This window comes from Phaseolus vulgaris, chromosome 1 (genome assembly GCF_051622355.1).
Source record: "Phaseolus vulgaris cultivar YP4 chromosome 1, ASM5162235v1, whole genome shotgun sequence".
NCBI lineage: Eukaryota > Viridiplantae > Streptophyta > Magnoliopsida > Fabales > Fabaceae > Phaseolus > Phaseolus vulgaris.
In genome coordinates, this window is record NC_143498.1 from 8,056,887 (window position 1) to 8,078,968 (window position 22,082).

The 22,082-nt window shown below is 31.5% G+C and overlaps 3 protein-coding genes across 4 annotated transcripts; 2 read left to right on the top strand and 1 right to left on the bottom strand.

Annotated features, from left to right (window-relative positions):
- The first annotated feature begins 1,806 nt into the window (after window positions 1-1,806).
- On the top strand, window positions 1,807-10,754 carry LOC137813403 (plasma membrane ATPase 4). The gene is made up of 16 exons (XM_068615627.1): window positions 1,807-2,432; window positions 5,100-5,219; window positions 5,315-5,551; window positions 5,982-6,743; window positions 6,834-6,956; window positions 7,038-7,142; window positions 7,236-7,380; window positions 7,478-7,642; window positions 7,899-8,137; window positions 8,223-8,255; window positions 8,361-8,442; window positions 8,536-8,696; window positions 8,791-8,964; window positions 9,282-9,464; window positions 9,567-9,748; window positions 10,297-10,754. The coding sequence occupies exons 1-16, from the start codon at window positions 2,385-2,387 to the stop codon at window positions 10,391-10,393; spliced, it is 2,856 nt and encodes a 951-aa protein (XP_068471728.1). The 5' UTR covers window positions 1,807-2,384; the 3' UTR covers window positions 10,394-10,754.
- Window positions 10,755-15,602: 4,848 nt separating this feature from the next.
- LOC137813405 (protein DELETION OF SUV3 SUPPRESSOR 1(I)) lies at window positions 15,603-18,718 on the top strand. 2 transcript variants are annotated; one of them, XM_068615628.1, is made up of 3 exons: window positions 15,603-15,772; window positions 15,914-16,018; window positions 18,404-18,718. In XM_068615628.1, exons 2-3 carry the CDS (start codon window positions 15,928-15,930, stop codon window positions 18,532-18,534), a joined length of 222 nt encoding a protein of 73 aa, XP_068471729.1. In that variant the 5' UTR covers window positions 15,603-15,772; window positions 15,914-15,927; the 3' UTR covers window positions 18,535-18,718. The 2 variants fall into 2 exon arrangements, with proteins under 2 accessions (XP_068471729.1, XP_068471730.1); XM_068615629.2 differs by having other exon boundaries at window positions 15,691-15,772; window positions 15,895-16,018.
- Window positions 18,719-19,515: 797 nt separating this feature from the next.
- Window positions 19,516-21,817, bottom strand: LOC137813406 (peroxidase 16). Its single transcript, XM_068615630.2, has 4 exons — window positions 21,366-21,817; window positions 21,063-21,260; window positions 20,456-20,621; window positions 19,516-19,979 (listed from the first exon to the last, which is right to left on the bottom strand). The coding sequence occupies exons 1-4, from the start codon at window positions 21,573-21,575 to the stop codon at window positions 19,573-19,575; spliced, it is 981 nt and encodes a 326-aa protein (XP_068471731.1). The 5' UTR covers window positions 21,576-21,817; the 3' UTR covers window positions 19,516-19,572.
- Between the last annotated feature and the right edge of the window lie 265 nt (window positions 21,818-22,082).

Below are 22,082 nucleotides of genomic sequence, written 5' to 3' on the forward strand. Positions count from 1 at the left end.
TAATAATATAACCTTTATATTATATAGTATAATCCAAGAAGACTAATAATCATAATATTATTCACCAACTATAAAAAGCACTTTTGAATAATCCAACAAATAGCCAAATTGAGATGACGTCAGAAGCACGGAAAGTGAGGGCGCGTGTGGCAGGTCAAAGGGTTCTAAAAGTATTTATTTAAATGTTTTATAAAGTATTTGTTATTATTATTAAAATAATTTTATATTGATTAAATTGATTTTACATAATATCAACAGTTTAATTTTGTTGCTGCACAAAACACATTACATTTGTGTTTTTATAGTAAAATTAATTATTCAACCAGACTATAATTTTTTTTTATATAACTTATTATGATTCCAAAATATTGGTATAATGCAATAAATATTTTTTTATAGTTTCAATGAAATAAAAGCATTTGTAACTTCAATCTTTCATTTATATCTCTAAAATTTCAGTTGACTCAATTTATTTATTTGTTCTTTTCTTTAGATTTTTTTGTTCATAATTTATTTTCAAAGTCAAATTTCCTTTAAGGATTACTAAAGTTTAATTTTAAATAATAAAATAGTAGTTGACTGCTGTTTTGTTTACTTTTAATTAAATCTTTTTAAACCTAACATTGAATTAATTAGAAACTAAAATTTAAAATTTATTTAAACTTCATTAAATTACTCAAAAATAGTACATTTTAAAAATAAACTAATATGTAAAATTAATTTAATCAACATAAATTTAATTTAATGATTATAAAATATTGTATATTTTAAAAAACCTATATTGTAAATTTTTATACTGTTATTCAATGACAAACTCTCATGATAGGTTTTTTTTATTTTTTTATCAACTTTTTAATTTTTTAAGGTAAAGTTTTCCAATTTATTAAAATTAAAACGGAAAAATGCATTCACCATATCTTAAATTTGAATTCTCAATAAATTGTATGAGATAATTTATTGGTGGTTTCTCTTATTTTCTTGATATTTAAAGTTGTTGAGTTTTATGGAGTTATATACATGTTATTGAACAAGTTCAAAAAGATAAATCTTATTAGTTTATGACTTGAATGTGATTCTACCTTAGTTTACTGTTAGGACTAATATTTCTTGGATACTTTATAATAGGTGAAACACTTGTCTTAACTACAGTAGGAAAATCAGGTTTAGGGTTTCTCACAATTTTTGTGTGAAGAAAATGCATGTGCGGATAAGCTTGCTAACTTAGGAGGCTTTATTCATAAAGAGTACTTTCATTGGTATAATATGTTTTCATCTAGTTTTCTCATATTAATAGGTATATCTATGTACCGTTTTTGTTAATATATGAATTTTGATCTAATTCCTCCATATTTTATTGTATTTTTTTTAATAATATTTTTTTTCATATGTAGTGACAAATGATTGTTATTATTTAAGATGTTAGTCTAGTTTATGTCAAATTTTATATAGTAGAACCTAACATAAGAGTTTTTATAAAAAAAATAAATTAACTTTAACATTATTATAAAGAAAAAAATTTATATATAAAAAATTAAAACATCACATTTTAACTAATTATTGTCCTTATATATTTCTACTTAATACAAAACTTTAAAAAAAATATTCACCACCATTCTTTTATAGTGGGAATCAATTTTACAACTCTATAGATTAAATTCAGTATCACAGCATTCTGATCCAACATTTTTCCACACATCCTTTCAAGCATCTCACATTTCATTCTTGTTTAACAGTTACAAAAACAATTATTGAAACAAACAAAGATGAGATCACATTTAACAAATTAACCCTAATTTATTTTTCTTAGAACATTCCTCAAAAGAAACAAAACCAGAAGTGGTAATAGTGGTGTGTGGATCCCACCAGCAGAAACAGGAGCCACCCATGCCTAACCATTTTTCTCCCTTTACTTTCTTCTTCCATTGCATAATAATGTGAGTAATAAAATTGTACTACAGTGACACAAAACTTTTGTACTCTCTGTAGCCACACATGCTGCTGCTACTGCTATGATGATGATGATGATGTATATATAAACCACAGTTCACAAGACACACCACACCCCAAAACTCAAGAAAAAAAGTGAAGGAAGGGAGCACTGTGAGAGGTTCACGGCTTCCACTTTCACATCACCAAACAAACTCATCTCTTCACAAACTCCTCTTCTCCTTCAATCTCTTTCCTTCTGCTTCCTTTTTCCCCTCTCTGCATTTATTTTCTTTTGGACTTTTCCACTCATGCACCCTCCAAACCCCTCTATTTAACCCTCTCTTTCTCCTACACCCTTCATCTCCCTCATAATTCCACACACTCATTATACATACTAATACCCTTCTTCTTCTTCATCTTCTTCCTCATCTTCTTCCTCATATCCAACATCCAACATGGGTGGCATCAGCCTCGAAGAGATAAAAAACGAGAACGTCGATCTGGTACTTCTTCTTTTCTGTGTACCCTTCTGTTCTTTTTTCGATTTTTATGTACCCTTTTGTTTTATCTATGGAATCTCTGTGTACCCTTTTGTTTTTCTTTGACTCCATGACCATTTTCTTCTTGATTTCTTCTTCTCCCCCCTTTTAGTTTATGAAGAAAACACTGCATATTTTGACCAGTTCAGAAAAAGTATTCTTTACTTCAGAAACATCTATTCTTCTATCAGTTCATCATGGTTTGAAATGAAACACCCAGTTTCATATTCAAATTTGTAAAAACAAATATTTCAATAATTTCAAGATCAAACATGCATCGATGATTAAATTTTCTTGTTTCGAGTGTCAAAATTTTCAGTTTTTTTGTGTGCTTTTAAAAATCATATTTTTTTCGGGAAAATTCACGAGTTCTGAATGATTCTTTAGTTTGCTGCTACGTACCCTCCAAACTCAATGAAATGAATAAAAAAAAAAGAATTCTTTTATGACAGTTATTTCTGTGAGGTGGGTGTTAAGAAGCTATAAATTCTCAGAACAAATACTAATAACTTTTTACTAGGTGAGAATATTATTAACCTATGATGTCCAACACCTAGAATATTCATTAGATTTGTTTTGTATATTATTATTTAATTTTCTTTTCAATGATTCATAAGATTCACATGTTAGTTATTGTTTGGTGTTCACATGTATAGTATATACGTATTTGGTACGTATTTGAATGAACACATGAAAGATGTATGTTGAAATTTTAGGATATACGTAATTGGGTGAGTACCTACTCTTGGGAAATTGCTAATCTGTGACTTCCCAAAACGTCATTTGGTAATTAGATTTGTGACCTTTTCTGTGAAGTCAACAATAGTAATTTTTCTTTCTAGGTTCTTGTCATATCATTGAATAACTTTTATTTTTGGTTGTTTGAAATTTCCACAAGTTATTAATTGTCATTGTTCACAATTATGAACAATATAACTACCACTTTGCTTGATTTTGGTTGTAATTAGTGGTTACTAACAATATAAACTTATGAAGAGTTAATTGTATTTTTAATTTTTAAAACATTTTAAAATGGTGTGTTTAGAGATTGAAAAATGATAACCATTTGTTCTTTTTTTTTATAAAGAAAAACATATCAGAAACCAATGTCACCGGAAAATATTTTTCATTTAAAAAAAAGAGATTAAAATTGTACGGGTTTTATTTTTGAGAGTTTTAAATACATATTTAATATAATTGAAATTGAAATATTAAAATCCGATAATTGTTGTAGCTTTAGTAGAAAATTGAATTAAATGAAATGACAGGGATATTTTCTCTAAAAAAGAAAAGAAAAGAAAATTCTTACATTTTTTAAATTCCGAGAAATCTGGACCGTACGATGATGATCGGTGGCAGCAAAATAAGAACTAGAAATTTCTTCAGTCACGGCACGGTTCTCTGTTTTCTTCTACACTATGACTCATGAAAATTCTAAGATTTTTTTTCTTTTCTAAGGTATTTTTGTTTCTTTTTGAAGAATCTGTGACATATTTTATTTTAATTTGAAGTGTTTAAAATTAACAAATATATATATATATATATATATATTCTTTTCATATGTTTTTAATAAAATTGGTGCGTAGACATTGTTGTTAAATAAATAAATACCAACTTTCTTTATAGTTTTAACAAATAACTTTTACTTTTTTTTTAATAAAGTGATTTACACTTTTTTATTTAATTTATAAAAAAAATTGTAAAAGCTTCTCTAACTTTTATATTGTAAAAATCACATTTCATATTTTTTGTATAAGTTTTACTTAATGTGATACTTTTAAACAAAATAAATGAAGTAAACTTTATGAGAAATGTGAATTTATATATTAAAAATATAAATATTTTTGTTTAAATATTAGAGAAATTATGAATGTCATTTTATTAGAGTTCAATTTGTCAATTGGATTCCAAGAATCTGTTATTACTATAATTATTTTTTTTCAAATGGGTTAACTATTTTTTCTTTTAGGTTCAATAATTTTGCAATTAAAAATTAACCAAGTCACTATCCCTATCATTTTAATAAAATGCATATTAAAAAAATAAAGGTAGAGAAATCAGGTTAAAATTTATATTAACTTATATTATTATTTTTAAAATTTAATTTTAAGGAAAGTTAAAATGATATATGAGTAATGTTACAACTAAATTTGGGTATGTAAAAACCATTTTTTCCCACTTAACACCATATAACTTTTTAGAGCAATATTTGATTTTATTTTAGAAACAAAATTCCATGCAATAGTTATTGAAGTTTTAGCACAAATTAAGTGTTGTTTAAATAGAAAATTTAATTGAAAACTTTTAAAGAGTAGGGTGAGTAAAAAATAAATAAAAAATTCGAGGAAGATAAATTAATGAAATTTTAATTTTAATTTTCTTTGGTGTTATTTTACTCTGTTTTTTAATGGTTCGTTTGTGGGGTGGACACTATTAACAGATTGAAGAACTTTTGATGTGAAGTTTTGCATTCTGAAGGAATGAATATCTTAAACCATTATTTTACTACTATTATTAGTAGTATATGTGAAAGAGCAAAACTAATGAGCTACATAAAAGTTGTACAAATTTTTGTGCATGGTGGTAAGTATTTTGAGGAATAACAATGATTGAACATAACCTTGATCCCAGGAACGCATTCCCATAGAGGAAGTGTTTGAGCAGCTGAAATGTTCAAGAGCAGGTCTAACATCAGACGAAGGGGCCAACAGGCTCCAAGTCTTTGGACCAAACAAATTGGAAGAGAAAAAGGTATGTTTTTTCACAAAAAAAATCATTGCAGTTTATGTTTTTTTTTCTTCATTAGATGCATGTAGGTGATGATGTATTGTTGTGTCATGAAACAGGAGAGCAAGTTTTTGAAGTTCTTGGGCTTTATGTGGAACCCTTTGTCTTGGGTCATGGAAGCTGCTGCTATCATGGCCATTGCTTTGGCAAATGGAGGAGGAAGACCACCAGATTGGCAAGATTTTGTGGGAATCATTGCTCTGCTAGTGATAAACTCCACAATCAGTTTTATTGAGGAAAACAATGCTGGAAATGCTGCTGCTGCTCTTATGGCTGGTTTAGCTCCCAAGACTAAGGTTTTCATTTTATCCTCATACTTTTTAAGCTAACTCACAATTGGGGTCCCTGAAAGTTTTGACTTAATAATGAGTTTAAGACAAAACTTTAGACACAGTCTCGGTGTTTTTGTTGTTGTTATGTAATAAAAACTAGTTTCACCTAAGAGATTTGTGCATTAAATGTCTACATAGACTTCTTAGGTGAAACTCCAATTCTGATTCAAGAACAGCTTCATAAGTTTGTCTGACTAAGTTGTGAACTTGTAAACGACTTCATTGTTCAAAGGACTAATTCGTATAGACGAAAACAATCAGGACAAGAGCAACAAAAGTTGCCATTTTTGGAGACCAAATTATATATTAACTTAATGATTCAAGTGTGTGCACTATTTATGCAACCATTTTTTTTTTGTCGATGTTTGTAAAAATTTCTGTTGCTTTAATTTAGGTACTAAGGGATGGGCGATGGAGTGAACAAGATGCTGCAATTTTAGTACCAGGAGACATAATCAGCATCAAGTTAGGAGATATCATTCCGGCTGATGCTCGTCTTCTTGAGGGTGATCCTCTGAGTGTTGATCAGTCTGCTTTGACAGGAGAATCTCTTCCAGTGACAAAGAGTTCCTCAGATGAAGTGTTTTCGGGATCAACGGTTAAGAAGGGAGAGATAGAAGCTGTTGTGATTGCCACTGGAGTGCACACCTTTTTTGGCAAAGCAGCACATCTAGTGGACAGCACCAACCAAGTTGGACACTTTCAGAAAGTACTCACAGCAATTGGTAACTTCTGCATTTGCTCAATTGCTATTGGAATCGCCATCGAGCTCATAGTCATGTACCCAATTCAACACCGAAAGTACAGGGATGGAATTGACAATCTGTTAGTGCTCTTGATTGGAGGAATCCCCATTGCCATGCCAACAGTGTTGTCTGTCACTATGGCTATTGGTTCTCACAGGCTTTCTCAGCAGGGTGCCATCACAAAAAGAATGACGGCTATTGAGGAAATGGCAGGGATGGATGTCCTATGCAGTGACAAAACTGGGACTCTCACTTTGAATAAGTTGAGTGTTGATAGAAACTTGATTGAGGTGTTTGCCAAGGGTGTTGAGAAAGAGTATGTTATCCTTCTGGCAGCCAGAGCTTCCAGGACTGAAAATCAGGATGCCATTGATGCTGCAATTGTTGGCATGCTTGCTGACCCAAAGGAGGTATATATACCAAAATGTAACTCTTTTGTATAAGAAAAAGAAACTTGAATTTTGGGATACAAGTATAATTTTGATGTTCTGATTGATCAGGCACGTAGTGGTATTAGAGAGGTACATTTCCTTCCATTCAATCCTGTAGACAAGAGGACTGCACTTACCTACATTGATTCTGATGGAAATTGGCATAGATCTAGCAAAGGGGCTCCTGAGCAGGTATATATCAGTCTCAGTTTCATTGGTACTTATGATGTGTTTTTGAAGATAAAAAAAAATAATGTTTTTCTCCCTCTTCAGATAATCACTCTTTGCAACTGCAAAGAGGATGTCAGAAAAAAGGTTCATGCAGTAATTGATAAGTTTGCTGAGCGTGGACTTCGATCTTTAGGTGTTGCAAGACAGGTAAGGAAAGCTGTTAACCCTGCGTCTTATTTTATGTTTGATTAGAAACGAATACCCTTCCTTTATTGAACCCTTATATAATCTGTGCAACAGGAAGTACCTGAAAAATCAAAAGATGGTGCTGGTGGACCATGGCAATTTGTTGGTCTGCTACCATTGTTTGATCCTCCCAGACATGATAGTGCTGAAACCATTAGAAGAGCTCTAAATCTTGGTGTGAATGTTAAGATGATTACTGGTAGGATTTGAAGTCATGATCTCTAGTCTAGTAGCTTGGACTGTATAGTGAAAGCCTATAGCTCTGAACTTTCTTTTTTGGCTCTGTCATACTGTAGGGGATCAGCTTGCCATTGGAAAGGAAACGGGTCGAAGGCTCGGAATGGGAACAAACATGTATCCTTCATCTGCATTGCTTGGCCAAGACAAGGATGCTTCTATTTCAGCTCTTCCAGTTGATGAGTTGATTGAGAAGGCTGATGGATTTGCAGGAGTATTTCCTGGTAGGTCCTTTGGATTTATATATGTAACGAGTGTATCATACATATAATTTACTTCATTGTTCAGATGATAATAGTAATGATGACCAAATCATCAGTTTCTTTCTCTTTCAACTATTTCAAACACCCTTTATTTTTCCATGGCTTCTAAATTCTATGCAAGTATTGAAACTGCTATATTTATCAACAATGTAACTATGTTTCAAATTGAGCAACACCTCAAATGTTTTAATCACTTACTCTTTGTATGATATTGTAGAGCACAAATATGAAATTGTTAAGCGGCTGCAAGAGAGGAAGCATATATGTGGAATGACAGGTGATGGTGTAAACGATGCCCCTGCATTAAAGAAAGCAGATATTGGAATTGCTGTTGCTGATGCCACAGATGCTGCTAGAAGTGCTTCTGATATTGTCCTTACTGAACCTGGTCTAAGTGTCATTATTAGTGCAGTGCTGACTAGCAGGGCAATTTTCCAGAGGATGAAGAACTATACTGTTAGTTTCCTTGCATCCCTTAACTATTTGGCTTTATTTTAGCGTTTTTAGTTGTCTAATATCTAAAAATTCAATTGTGAAACAGATCTATGCTGTGTCAATCACCATCCGTATTGTGGTAAGTGCTGAAATTGGGTTGATACAAAAAATTGTTCAAATTTTTTTCAACATATTTATGCAATTGAATCATAAACTAACGTGGTTTATTTTTTTATTTTGGTAGTTTGGTTTCTTGTTTATTGCGTTGATCTGGAAGTTTGATTTTGCACCCTTCATGGTTTTGATTATTGCCATACTAAATGATGGTAAGATAAAATTTTCTTGACTTTCATGTTGTTTGCCTTTTCCATTTCTTTTAAATTGTTTAAACTGATGTGATTATACTACCATGTGTTTAGGTACCATTATGACCATATCAAAGGATAGAGTGAAACCATCTCCACTTCCTGATAGCTGGAAATTGAGGGAGATATTCGCTACTGGCGTTGTGCTAGGCAGCTACATGGCTCTAATGACAGTGATATTTTTTTGGGCAATGAAAGATACCAACTTCTTCTCGGTACATAACTTGTACTTTTGTTTCCTTTTGACCTCAATATGATCTCCATCTTGTTGAAAACCAAGGTCTATGAACACAACTTTCACTCTTGCAGAACAAGTTTGGTGTGAGGTCACTGAGACTTAGTCCTGAGGAAATGATGGCAGCCTTATACCTACAAGTCAGTATAATAAGTCAGGCTCTAATCTTTGTCACAAGGTCCCGCAGTTGGTCTTTTGCTGAAAGGCCGGGTCTTCTCCTACTAGGAGCTTTTCTGATTGCTCAGTTGGTAAGATTCAACCTCCTATTCTTCCATCAGTAGTGTTACATGAAATTGTTCTGTAGTTATCTGAGTCTAGTTTTTTTGTATGATCTGAGCCAACCTCACCAACTATGGTGAGACTTTGTTGTTGTTGTTGAAGTCGTCATCTAATCTTAGTGTTGTAGAAGCATCATGTTTAAAGATGTCTTGATCATTAAGTTCTGCACTTATTCCTCACCAAAGCTACCAAAAGGAATGAAAACTATCTGCTTCTAAATGCAAATGATTGTTTAGTTTTCTTGGCTTTCTTTGGTGGTAACAATAACTTGTGTTGTAATTGACAGGTAGCAACTTTTATAGCAGTATATGCTAACTGGGGCTTTGCAAGAATAAAGGGAATGGGATGGGGTTGGGCTGGTGTAATCTGGCTTTACAGTGTGGTAACCTATATCCCTCTTGATATTCTCAAATTTGCAATCCGCTATATACTAAGTGGGAAGGCTTGGGACAATCTTTTGGAGAACAAGGTATGTTCTTTTCATTTTCTCCTATTTGACATTTGTTGCATTCTTGATCTACTCCAAAGGTATAGAGGTTCATATGTTCATATTCCTATTCCCTGATCACAGACTGCTTTCACCACAAAGAAAGACTACGGCAAAGAAGAGAGGGAAGCTCAATGGGCGGCTGCACAGAGGACACTTCATGGTCTTCAGCCACCGGAAACTTCCAACCTTTTCAATGACAAGAATAGCTACAGGGAGCTTTCAGAGATTGCAGAACAAGCCAAAAGACGAGCTGAAGTTGCAAGGTAACTCATCATGAAGTTATACTATTATACTTCCTCTGGAATCATACATCTACAAAAAGAAAAAGAGTCTAGTAGACTTAAATATATGCAAATTATAACTCTCAAAATTCCAATTAATCTTGTTCTTATTTAAAAATACCTTGATGCTTAATTCTAGGAATCATCTCCAACTTAGGAATCTTATTCAATGAAACATTCTTAATAAGTGTGAAGTTAGTTCATTTTTGCTTTTATGAGTTCACAAGGAGTATATTAGACTCAGGTAGAGCTTAAAAAGGTTTTGGAAGTAACAATTTTCGTGTATGAGAAATGTGAGCATTAAACAACACTCTTTGCAATGCACTACTGATAGTAAATGCAGTGGAATCTACTCAGATGTGAGACCTCTACTCATTTAGGGGATTCACGTGAATTTCACTGCATAATAAAAATTGTGTTGAACAGTGTCTAAGAGTAGGTGTTGCTAGATTTTTTAATGAGTGATACTGAGGAACAATAAGTGATATGTATGATGTTTTTCTAACAATAATTGAAATTGTGTCACACAGGCTTAGGGAGCTTCATACTCTAAAGGGACACGTTGAGTCAGTGGTGAAGTTGAAGGGGCTTGACATTGACACAATTCAGCAGCACTATACAGTTTAAGGAGCTTGGACAAGCTTCAAGAAGAATCGATTCAGTGCTTTTTTTGAGAACAAAATCACATATAATGACGAAGAAAGGCTCAAAGACCATGCTCAATCCATCTTTTAAGTTACATAAGAAAATGAGTCCTGTGCAAATTTGAATGGTCTCTCTCACTGTCTCCATCTTTTCTAGGAGATACTATGTTCTTTACGTATCAAATAACATAATTGGTAGGGTTTACTATCATCTTTTTACCTAGTGGTATGCTAGTGTTATTGTTTACTAAGATCATACTAAAAGCTCTATACATTGGTATTGATACCTTTGCTCAATAAGTCAATATCAAACTCAATCCAAATATGTGTTTTCCTCTGGCTAACATAGTTTGAGTATGAGATAGTTACCCCTTTTTACTATGTTATGTTATTTCCAGGTAGTCTTCGTCTTCTAAAAGTGATTTAAATTGGAATTGCAACTATCACATTCCACTAAAGTTTATACTTATATATATATTACAGTTTTCTTATATTACTAGTCAATGCAGGATATTCAATACTCTCTAAGATAGAGTATTGAACATCTCGTGTGAATACATATTTATAGGTGATATGATAGCAGCTCAATTGTTAGTGACAAGATAGATTCGACAAATATTTATAAGTGGTTCAATAGTAGTCCAATTGTGTCTGAGACCATAGGTACAACAAACCTTATTATGATAGACTCTCATACCACTTAGAAAGGGAATTTTAAGTCTATCTCAACCTCAAAATCATCTTGTAAAGTGAGATTTGCATTCACTTATATACTATAATTTGCACATATCTCTAGTTGATATAAGATCTCTAACAAATTGAAAGCATTATGAATTGAGTAAATGCTAGACACTATGAGTTAACCTCAAGAAAAATACAGAAGAAATTGAAAAATGCTAGACTTATTTTTATAAAGTGTGTCTTGTTGTTTAGGAAATTAAAAAAGAATGATTTCAAGAATCTTAATTGATAAAGTGTTAGGAATTTAAGGTAAGTTGAAAGTCTTACATTATGTAGAAATGAATACGATGAGGAATACATAAATAAAAGGAGTCACAAAGGTTTTGATTTGGAAGTGATGTGTTGGTCTTAAGTGGCTTTAACTAACTTCTCTAACTAATTATGTTACAACTAATTAACTAAATCTAAGAATAACTACACTAACAAATTTATTTGGTGCCTTATTTGTATTTAACAAATGCATGGTGTAAGTAAGAATGTATGAGTTTTGTTTTTAGAAGCAATGACTATATAACAATAGAATTGTAATTATCAACTTTAGGTTTTAGCGTAGTGATAAACACTTGAACCAACAATTATAAAAGACTTTGTAAAGTGCAAAAAGTCTAAAGAGAAGAACTCTAAAAGTCTCAAATATAATCAAGTCTAACAAATGAGAAAGAGATTGTTAAAAGAGTTATACAATGTCCTATTTATAGTCTACAAACTCATTCAAGGCCCACAAATAAAGATCCATGTCAAACACTAGCTTGCCTTGATTTTATATTTTTTCCAAAACTACATAAATTCATTCATCCAATACGTTGTTAATGTAGTTACTCTTCATTGGAGAAAATTCATTGAGCATATACACATCCACTAAGTGAATATTTAGTTAATTCAGATGTTTGCAAATCTTGGGCATTTGTTGGACGAATCCTCTCTTGTCAAGTGGTTTGGTATTTTCTTCTTCTCTACACTCAAATTGGTGAAATCTTATGTAGAGTGAAATCTTATGTACACTATCTATCAAGTGTTTAGACTAGTATTTACTTTCAGATCACATCTTAAAAATGAGACATGTGCAATTAAAGATAAAAAAATGTTTTTTTATTAGGTTGAAATTAGGCCAAGATAAGTGTAAGGTATTTACAAGGAATTAAAAGCTAAAGAATAAATGAAGAAAAGGGAAATAAAGAATGAATAATTGCAAAAATATCGTTATATTGTTATTTATTATGTTTTAACAAATTAGAGATTCGAAATAATATACTATTTTCATTTTGAGTGAAATTAATCGGTTGAATCGACTTTTTAATCCATTAAAAATAATAGAACAATTTGTAAAAGCATTTTTTTTGTGAGGATTATAAAAACGTATTTTGAAAACCTTTATGTACACAAAGGGAGAAATTTGAATTTTGAGAGCATAACTTACATTGAGTAAATACTTTTGATTCTTGGGGCTTTCTTTGATTATTTTCCTTAATTGTAGAAAGTTTACCTGGATTTCCAAAACTTGTCTGTATCTATTGTAATTTAGGTGTAGTTATTTTTTAATTTACTTATTTATGAGATTCTTGTATAGAAATTGGATAGGTTTTTTTTATTTCTTTAAAGCAACATGGTGTTGCTTGTGGTATAAGTCATTCTTGTAGGGTTCAAGAGTGATTGTTGTGTGAAAGATTCTTTGTTATAGTGATATCTCAATTGGTCTGATTGTGAGACTAGATGTAACTCTTGAAAAAGATTAAAGAGTAAACCAATATAAAAATCTATGTTTGTTTCTTCTGCTTTCTCTCTTTACATTTATGTAATAAGATTTGAAGTGTTTCTTGTGTATTCAGAAATTTAACCGATTAATTGAGTAATTTAATAAAAGATTAATTTATTAAAATTCTTGATTTTCAATGATTACACAAGATTTTTATTCTAGTCCAGATTTTAAAGAAATTTTTAAAATTTCAATTCACTCCCCCTCTTAAACTCAACCTACATTTCTAACACGAAATGCAACAAGGGAAAATAATCTCATATGTGCAAAAAATATTTACTTAAATCATAAATCATCTTATAGGACTTGGTAAAGTGTTTGAGAGAGAGAAGTTGAATACAATGATTTAGGAATGTTTAGATAGGAATTGGCAGCCAAAATTCACAACAATTTTAGAATCCAAAGACTTATCTTTTAGTAGTCTTGCATCTTTATTTAGAAATCTTAGAGCACGAGTTGGAAATGAACAATCAAACTAATCAGGAAAGTAATGACCAAAAGAGAAATGAATTGGCCTGAATGACGGTTCACTAGTGCAAAAAGAAGAAAATGATACGTTTTATTTAGTGCGGCTTTTGCGCTACCCGCTTTCGTAAAAAACGCGGTGGCATTTTTGAAATTATTTTGATTTACGAATGCGGCTAAATAACCGCATTCGTAAATCAAAGCACTTGATTTACGAATGCGATTTTACTTATAACCGCATTCGTAAATCCTTTTTTACCCAATTTCAAACTTTATTTCTCGTCTTTGCCTTCGTTTCGCGTTCGCACTCTGAGTTCGTCTCCTTCTGCTGCATCTGCATTCCATTTGTGCAATGTAAGTTTCTTGAACTCTCTTTCTTCCTCTTCATCTTCACAAATATATGCATAAATGTTTTTCGTTTTTCTTATATATGTTTTTTTCCTTGCATTGGTGGTCTCAAAGCACTGTTTCGTTGGCTGACATTCATTTTTCTTACATTGTTTGGTTTCTCGCATTGCTCAATACTCTTTCATTGTCTTCGTGGTTTCTTGTGGAGTTTTTGGTTTGCTCCGTTGCTGCTTCCCTGTCCGCCGTCGCTTCTGCTGCCGCCACCGTTGTTGGCGCTCCCGTGACTCTTCATTAACGTTGGCTTCACACAAGATTGACGATGTTTTAAAATTTTTAATTTTTTTTAATGATTTGGCATATACAAGTGCGGTTAAAGCAAATAATCGCACTTGTAAATGGTATTTATAAATGGGGCTATATAGCCGCATTTATATTTCTTGATTTACAAGTGCGTGTTGATCAAATGCGGCTATAAAGCCGCATTTATAAATTCGAAATAGCCGCATTTGTTTTATGTTTTTGCAGTAGTGGTTATTTGTAAAGAAGAAACAAGTGATAAATATGTTGATGAGGGAAGTGTTTTAGAAAATTTATCTCTTTAATTGAAAAAAATCAGGTTTTTGAAAAAAAAAAGGAATTGCAAAGACAAGGGTTTCGAAGACGATGTACAATAAATCTGATTTTATTTTTCCTAACTTTACTTGCTTTGGTCGTGAAAAAAAAGAACATATAAAAATTGAATGTCCAAATATGTAATATAAAGAAAATTTTGGTGAGAAAAAGTATGAGAAACCTTCTAAAGCCAAAAGAGCATATATATATATATATCATAAGATAAGAATAATGTTACAACAACAAATCTCCCATTTTGTATTCATTGTTCTTTCTAATCAATGCCTTCTACAAATGATACACAAATATTGTTTTACTAAATTTATAATAGAATTCGTTGTGAGATTACTTGAAGTTAACTAATCCTATTGTTATTAAAATTTATTGACTTTTGATGCAATTGATGGTCAATGCTGAACACTAGATTATCCAAGACAATATATTAAACGTCTGTATCAACTTTTTATTTGGTTGAAAACAATAATAATTACTTATCATAAAAACTTAAATATAAATAGACATAGATAGATGTGTTTTCACCAATATAATTTAGAATTATACTAAAGATATTTCAATCTTTGTTAATAATTATTTTCATAACCTAACATGTACATTTAACAACATATATTAGCCTTAGACTAGTTGACAACAGAATATCTAAAGAAAATATTTTACAATTATTTAAAATAATAATATTAAAGATAATTTATAAAATTATATGAAGATGATACATCATTTGTTAACTTTTTTTATGGTCATCTTAATTGGACAATTTCACCCTTAAATAAATAAAAATAATCTATTTATTTATTTAATAAAATAAATAATTTATTTTAAAATTATTATTTTTCTATTTTTTATTTAATTATTCGTAAAAAATAATAAAATTATAAAAAAACATCAATACATTCCGCTAGTATATAGAAAGGTAATTATAAGTGTAAATTACAATTATTTCTAATGAAAATACAATGTTAAAAATAAATTATTGATTGAAAATTTTAATATATATATATATATATATTAAATAATAAATAGATTACTTAATTAAATTATGTGTTCAAGACATTTAATCATTTTAATTTCAAATAATTTTTTATTATTGTAATTATATCAATATTTTCTGTTTCTAATCGAAAACCATAAGAACTATAAGAAATTTCAAAAGTTTTTACCGAAGAATCACATTTAAACAGTGAAGTTTTTATTTTATGGAGATCAAAATTATATTTAGCCGAAACTTGTGATTTTAAGCCCAAAAAATTGAAGAAATGAATTTTAAAATTTTCCCTTTTTTTTTAAATTTTAATAATGCATTTTTTCTTTTAAATTCCCACCCAATTTTCATTATATAAGACGCAAACGTTTCCTCAGAACACACGTTACGGATTCAAGAACAGAAGATTCGTTGTTAATAGGGTTTACACTCCAACCTTTTACTTGGTATTGTGTTTTTCATTGGATCGTTGTTTTGTTTGAATTCTTGTCTGATTGCTCACTTTGTTACCACCGTTTTTCAAACTTTGTTTATTTTTCTTATGAATTCATCAAATGTATGCACTTAGGTCTTCGAAATAACTGCAGATTCAGGTTTATCCATGGCCACTGAACCGAAAGCAGCCACCGAGGACGTCAAGATCGACCTCTTCGAAGACGATGATGAGTTTGAAGAGTTTGAAATCAACGAAGGTAAATCAATCTTAGTAATCTTACTCTCTCTTGATTTTCCACGCAAATCTCGTTTACCCTGTTTCAGTTACTATTTTTGTTTCTGGAATGTTTGCATCTGGAATCACCTATCTGACGTCGTTTTGATCCATTGGAATTCATCAAATTCAATGCTTCACAAGTGTCATTTGTTAGTTAGTTTACTTCTTCGGAAGACTGAGGATGCAATGGAATGATACATTGACAATACTTCTTTGTTTAACTAATTAATTTTAGGAGATTCTGCATTTCAAAGAAAAACCAGTAAGAAAAAAAAATCTTTTCTATAAAATGTTGATTGGTATTAATTGAGAACATGAGGTAAGAATAAACCTTTATATTTTAGATTAAAGAATTTTTATAGATTTTGAAAGTGAAAGCCCTCTTTTTTCCTTTTTATTATGGGGGTCGTTTGCATGTTGTTGCACAATTTAGGGATTTCTAAAATTTGTTACAATTTGTAACAAATTTTATGTCAGCATTGAAAGTAGTTTGTGTTATTAACTGTTTTGATTTTTTATTTGTGTAGTCTAATCTTACATGCACTTTTCTACCATTGTGAACAAATAATCTCTAGCTTGCTTCAGCTATTGTGGTTCATCTCTATTCTATAGCTTGGGTTCAACCTTGCTTGTCTGTTCTTTTTTTGCAGTTCACCTTAATTGTCTGTTCTGTTGTTGTGGTGCCTCGTCTATTCTATGCAATATGAAACTCCTCTCTTTTTTCCTCTACTTTGATTTGATGTGATTCTAAGTCTGACTCATTGACTTTGATATGTTCTTTTTTAAAACCTAAGTAGATCTATCTTTCTCGTTAGTCCTTTGTATGAATGATGTTAACTAACAAAATTAGTTTGCTACCGAGTCACATTAAGTGACAAATCAGCTCTACTTGTTATGCCAAGTTGGAGACAAGGTGGCAGCTGACGTGTCAGTTTATTGTGACTTGTTAGCAAACTAACTCTATTACGAAGTCTGAATAGGAAAGACAAATCTTACTTTGAGATACCAATTTTTAATTTTGCTGCTTTTAGGGACTGACTAGAAGACGGCATAGACTTTTAAAGACCTAGAAAACTATTCTGCCTTGTTTATTTCTTCCTAATTCTCCTATTTTACAGAATCTTTTACTTTGATTTTAATTTTTTTATTTCTTTTCCAAGGAGCTAGGTTTGCTGATTATGAGTGAATTATGTTCTTTATTTTGTCTGACTGTTTCTGTGTTGTTTTAGACCTATTAGTCATGACATATGAATATTTGAACTTTTGTTTTAAATTTAGTTCATTGTTATCATTAACAAAATATTTTTCTTACCTGTCATCTTTATCACATGCATATCTTTGTGTATAATTTTGTCTTTTTGGAGGAGGATCTTACAATCCATATTACGATCTTCATTTTGATAACATTGATGTGTACCAAGTGTGTGTGTTGGTACAGTGATCTCAGTAGAGAAATTATATTTCACAAAGTTGACTCTATATCATCTAAACCTATAAATTTAGGCAGTTTTCCTCTTACAATATAACCATGATATCTTTTTAAAAATTGGCTCTATGTCATCAAATCCTCAAAATTCAGGCAGTTTTTCTCTTCTATACAAAAACTATGGGTTTTTTTAGTTGGTTACTTAAATAACCTTGCAATACTTGGTTATTTCACACAAAAATTAAACCACTAAAGATTGCTTGATGTTCATTTTAATTTATGTATGGTTGTGTGGATGTTATGGTGTACATTTTGGGCTCAATAAATTTTCTTTAAATTGAGATGTATTGATGGACCACTTAAGGCAGGCTATTGAACCTTGTGGTATTGTTATGGGGCTAAACTTTCCTTTTCCTTTTAAAAGTAATGGTGGTGAACTTTGTAGTAACAAACAATTTGGGATAGATGAATAGGGTGAAAGGACTTCATGCAATTTAACAATTAAAATTTAATAATTGTAACATTGCAACCTGTAACTTCCCACGCCCTACAATAGCAGGTAAAATTTCAAGATGTACGTGTACAGCACGCTCTACATAGAAGCAAGACACACTATGTTCCTTTTTTTTAAAAAAAATTGTGCTTGATATGAACATGAACTAATGTTGCGTATATTCCGTTCTGCTTTGACATTTTCACCTCATCAGATTTGAGATGAGGCATTGGTCTGTGACGAGTTAGCTCTTCATGCTGTTGATCCTGTTTTTCATTAGCAATAAACACTTTTAGTGTGCAGATATTAGGATTCATGTAATTGCTTGAATTATTTTATTTTCTTTCATTTCTGGTGATGGTATTTGGATTAGAAACTGCATATTCAACTTGATTTGTTGCGTGTGTAATTATAATATTTCTTCTTATTTCTGTTGCACTTTTCAGAGTGGGATGACAAGGAGGAAGGAAAGGAAGTGACTCAACAGTGGGAGGATGATTGGGATGATGATGATGTCAGTGACGATTTCTCTCTCCAGTTGAGAAGGGAATTGGAGAGCAACACTGATAAGAATTAATATAACTGAAAACTATGCCTTGTTAGGAAGGAAATGTAAGGCACAAGAACACAAAAGGAACATAATATTCCTGTTCTTGAATATCTGTGTAGAACTTGTTGAGTATTTGTACTAAAATTGAATTCTGCATAATTTGTTGGCGACTGGCTTAAGATTTTATTTACAACCTCGAATTGTTAGCTTATTTTTTTCATTTTGGGGTTGGGTGTGTGCTAGTCTATGAACAATTCTGGCCAAAAGTGATGTTGACTTGCACATTTTTCATTTTCTTGCTTTCCCCACTGGTTCCAAACAGGGTTTTCGTAACACGAGAATCAATGTGAACAGAAAAGGCTGAAATTTTTTTTAACTAAGGCAGCATTTGGTAAATGACCTCATATCGGTTATGCTTAAAGAATTCTTGGGTATAAATCTTTCAATAAGCTCAAGTTATCTTTCAATAAACAATAAGTTTGACACCTTTTTTGGGATAAAAGTTTATCTGTTTGATTCAGTTTTAGTTTCCATAAATGAACTGAACCAATCTACAAGGAACTTATATTGTTGTGAATATGTTTTACACTGACTAACTGTACGAGATTTGATTTCAGATTATAGTTTCTCTAAGATATTTTCGAAGAAGATTTGTTATTCATATCAACTGATGAAAGTCTTATGAGACAATTTTAGGCTAATTTTTTGGACAAAGAAAAAGGAGTGAAAGTAAATTTGAGTCTAAAATGAAAATGTTCGATAAAAGTGTACTGGATTGAATCAAACCAAACTGATTTGGATATGTAGTTCTAGTAATAGCAGATTATGAAATAAATGTTTGACTGCATGAATTGAATTGAAAGCGCCCAAAAACTGAAGTCATGACCAGTCTCTTCTGAAACTATAGTACAATAAGAATTTTACTAAACTGACTTTGACTGTAATTTTAGAATTATCATCATTGCTTTGCTGGTATTAGACATTATTTAGTAACCTAAAACAAACAGATAGAAGAAATTAATAAGATTATTTGACAATGATATGAACATAGTCACGATTAGTAGCTCAGTTAACCATTGAGCAATCACGCCGGATTTCACCCTGGTTTCCTGTTTTAATCCCGATTCGTCCTAACTTTGTCATGGCACTTACAAAAGCCGTTTCAAAGACTGTGTTGTTGGATGCAAACAAGTTCACTAAGTCTCTTGTTCTTTTATGAGTAAACAAAGCTTGATCAGAAGCTAGAAGTCCTTTTCCTTGCTGAAGATTCTTGTAGTATTGGTTATCAAATATCCGTGGAGTAATTAGGTCCATTTCAACGACTGTTCTGGGGTCTGCATTTTTTGGACAGTCTTGTTGGAGCTTTTCTGCATACGCAGAATTAAGTGTATGATCAATGCTTTTTTTGCTTTTGAAGTTGTAAATACGTTTCGAGAACTGGCTGCAATGAGAGAACCCAATAGTATGTGCTCCTGCAACAACTCATTTCAATCCAGATTACATTTTTGGGGATCAGGAAGCAAAATGGTATGTGCCACAAAAATACTAAGTCGCAGTGTTGTGTGTGTTCAGAAAGGCATATTTGCAAACTAAGGTATTCTTGACAGATAACCTTATTTGTTAAGTACATCATTAGGGATTAGTTTGACTTTTAAAAATTTGATTTTGGCTAAAAGTGAATTTTAAGAAAGTAATTATGTTAGGAAACTGTTATCTTAAAAGTAAGATTGCAATAAGGGTTGGTATAAATTTTCAACCTAATTGCTCATAATTGATTTTGGAGTTAAAATGCTGTTTGAAAATTGATTAAAACCAAAAGAGTTGAAAATTGATTAAAACTGCAATCCTTATTGAAAAACATATGTTTGAGTCATCCCAATGTATGTAAAAAAAGAAGTTCAAACTCATGGATAGCAAACATGTATTTTGTTGATTATGAATGAAATACCTGATAGAGCAACTAGATCTGTAAGGGTTAATCCATGTGAAGCAAACATTTGGTTCAGTTGTTCTAGTTTGAAATCAGGATGAGGTAGATGGTGTCTAACACTGGCTTTTGTTGAGACTCTCCCATCTAGCCTTCCCAGCTCTACTGCATAAGATGGTCCTCCTGCCTGAAACCAAGTGAATGTTGTGTACAAGGAATAAACTGCCAAATATCATTTCCCACATAACCAAAAAACAATTATAAAGACAAATCAAAAGAAATATGATACTTTTATGCAGTGATTCTAATATGATACTTCTCTAATTCAATCGCAAAAGTAACAATAAATCTCCTCTTCATCTCTCTCTCTTCCTTTAGATGAGAATAGAAACTATGTAATCAACTCTTCTTAATATGTCTCTGGTGACTCTTATATGTCCAAACCTCCTTAATAATTTTCTGCCATCTTTTTGGTAATTGATGCTAACTCATAGTACTGTCTCTATTTCTTGTGCTGTTAGTTATTGTATAGACAACTGCTATACTAGGATTGAACTTACTTTACAAATGACACAATTTATGAATTTTAATTACAAGTTGTATTGCAAAAGCTATTGCTTATTCTTACCAATGCTACGACATCCCTAGTTGCCATTGCCAATATGTCAGCACATGAAACCTTATTCTGGCAGCCAGGTACACTGTCAACTGCAGCCTTAGCTTTGATCACAGTGTCAAACCCATCACCAGCTAGTGAAAGATTTATAGGATTATCCTTCTCTGATGTGTGGTTTGTTGAAGCTAGCATCACAGAAGCATCACACCCCTGTCCAACATGCACAAAATAACATTAAGTTTTAGTATCAAATATTGCCAAAATGGTGCATGCAAAGGAAAGAAGAGAGAGAGAATGAGTTAAAATAGTGCTGACCCTAACAAAACAATCATGGAAGATCAGCCTAAGTGTAGCAGGAGCTGTCACAGGTGTCTGCTGAAGTTTCATCTCAACTGCTCTGCGAACAATCGATTCAACATTTGGACATGTGTTTCTGTAGTAGTCAACTCGAAGTTGAGCATGACAACCGGCTATTAACAGAAGAAGAAACACTTCAGCATGCAAAATGAGGCTTTGGGAACTCATTTTTCTAGTGTTTAGAATACTACATTTGGTTTAGTGCTTGCATCCTTAAATAGTCAAAGGAGAAACAACCCTCTCTCTCCCTCTCTCTTCTTAGAAGAATCAAATGTGTTAAATTTGAAAGAAACAGCACAAGAGGTGCACACCAAGAAGAAATACTTTTGGAAAAGTGTTGAGTACTTTTAGAATATCTGAGTAAGCACTCACTGTAATGCTCAGATTATAATGTGTTGAAGAGGTTGCATGTAGGAGTGGTGAAACAACTTGTTTATTAAAAGTGTACCTAGTTTATAACAAAAAGTTAGCTGGTCCCTCACATATTCATGTTTTTCTATATTTTACTCATGAAGTTGGATTCCTGCAAGAAGTGAGATGGTGGCTCTATACACACAAATATCAAATGTTGCAATTTGGCCAATGATTTACGTAAGTGCTTTTATATTGTTCTTTTCTCATGTATAGAGCATATGATATCCACTTTGGTTATTTACTTTATTTGGGTATTTGCAG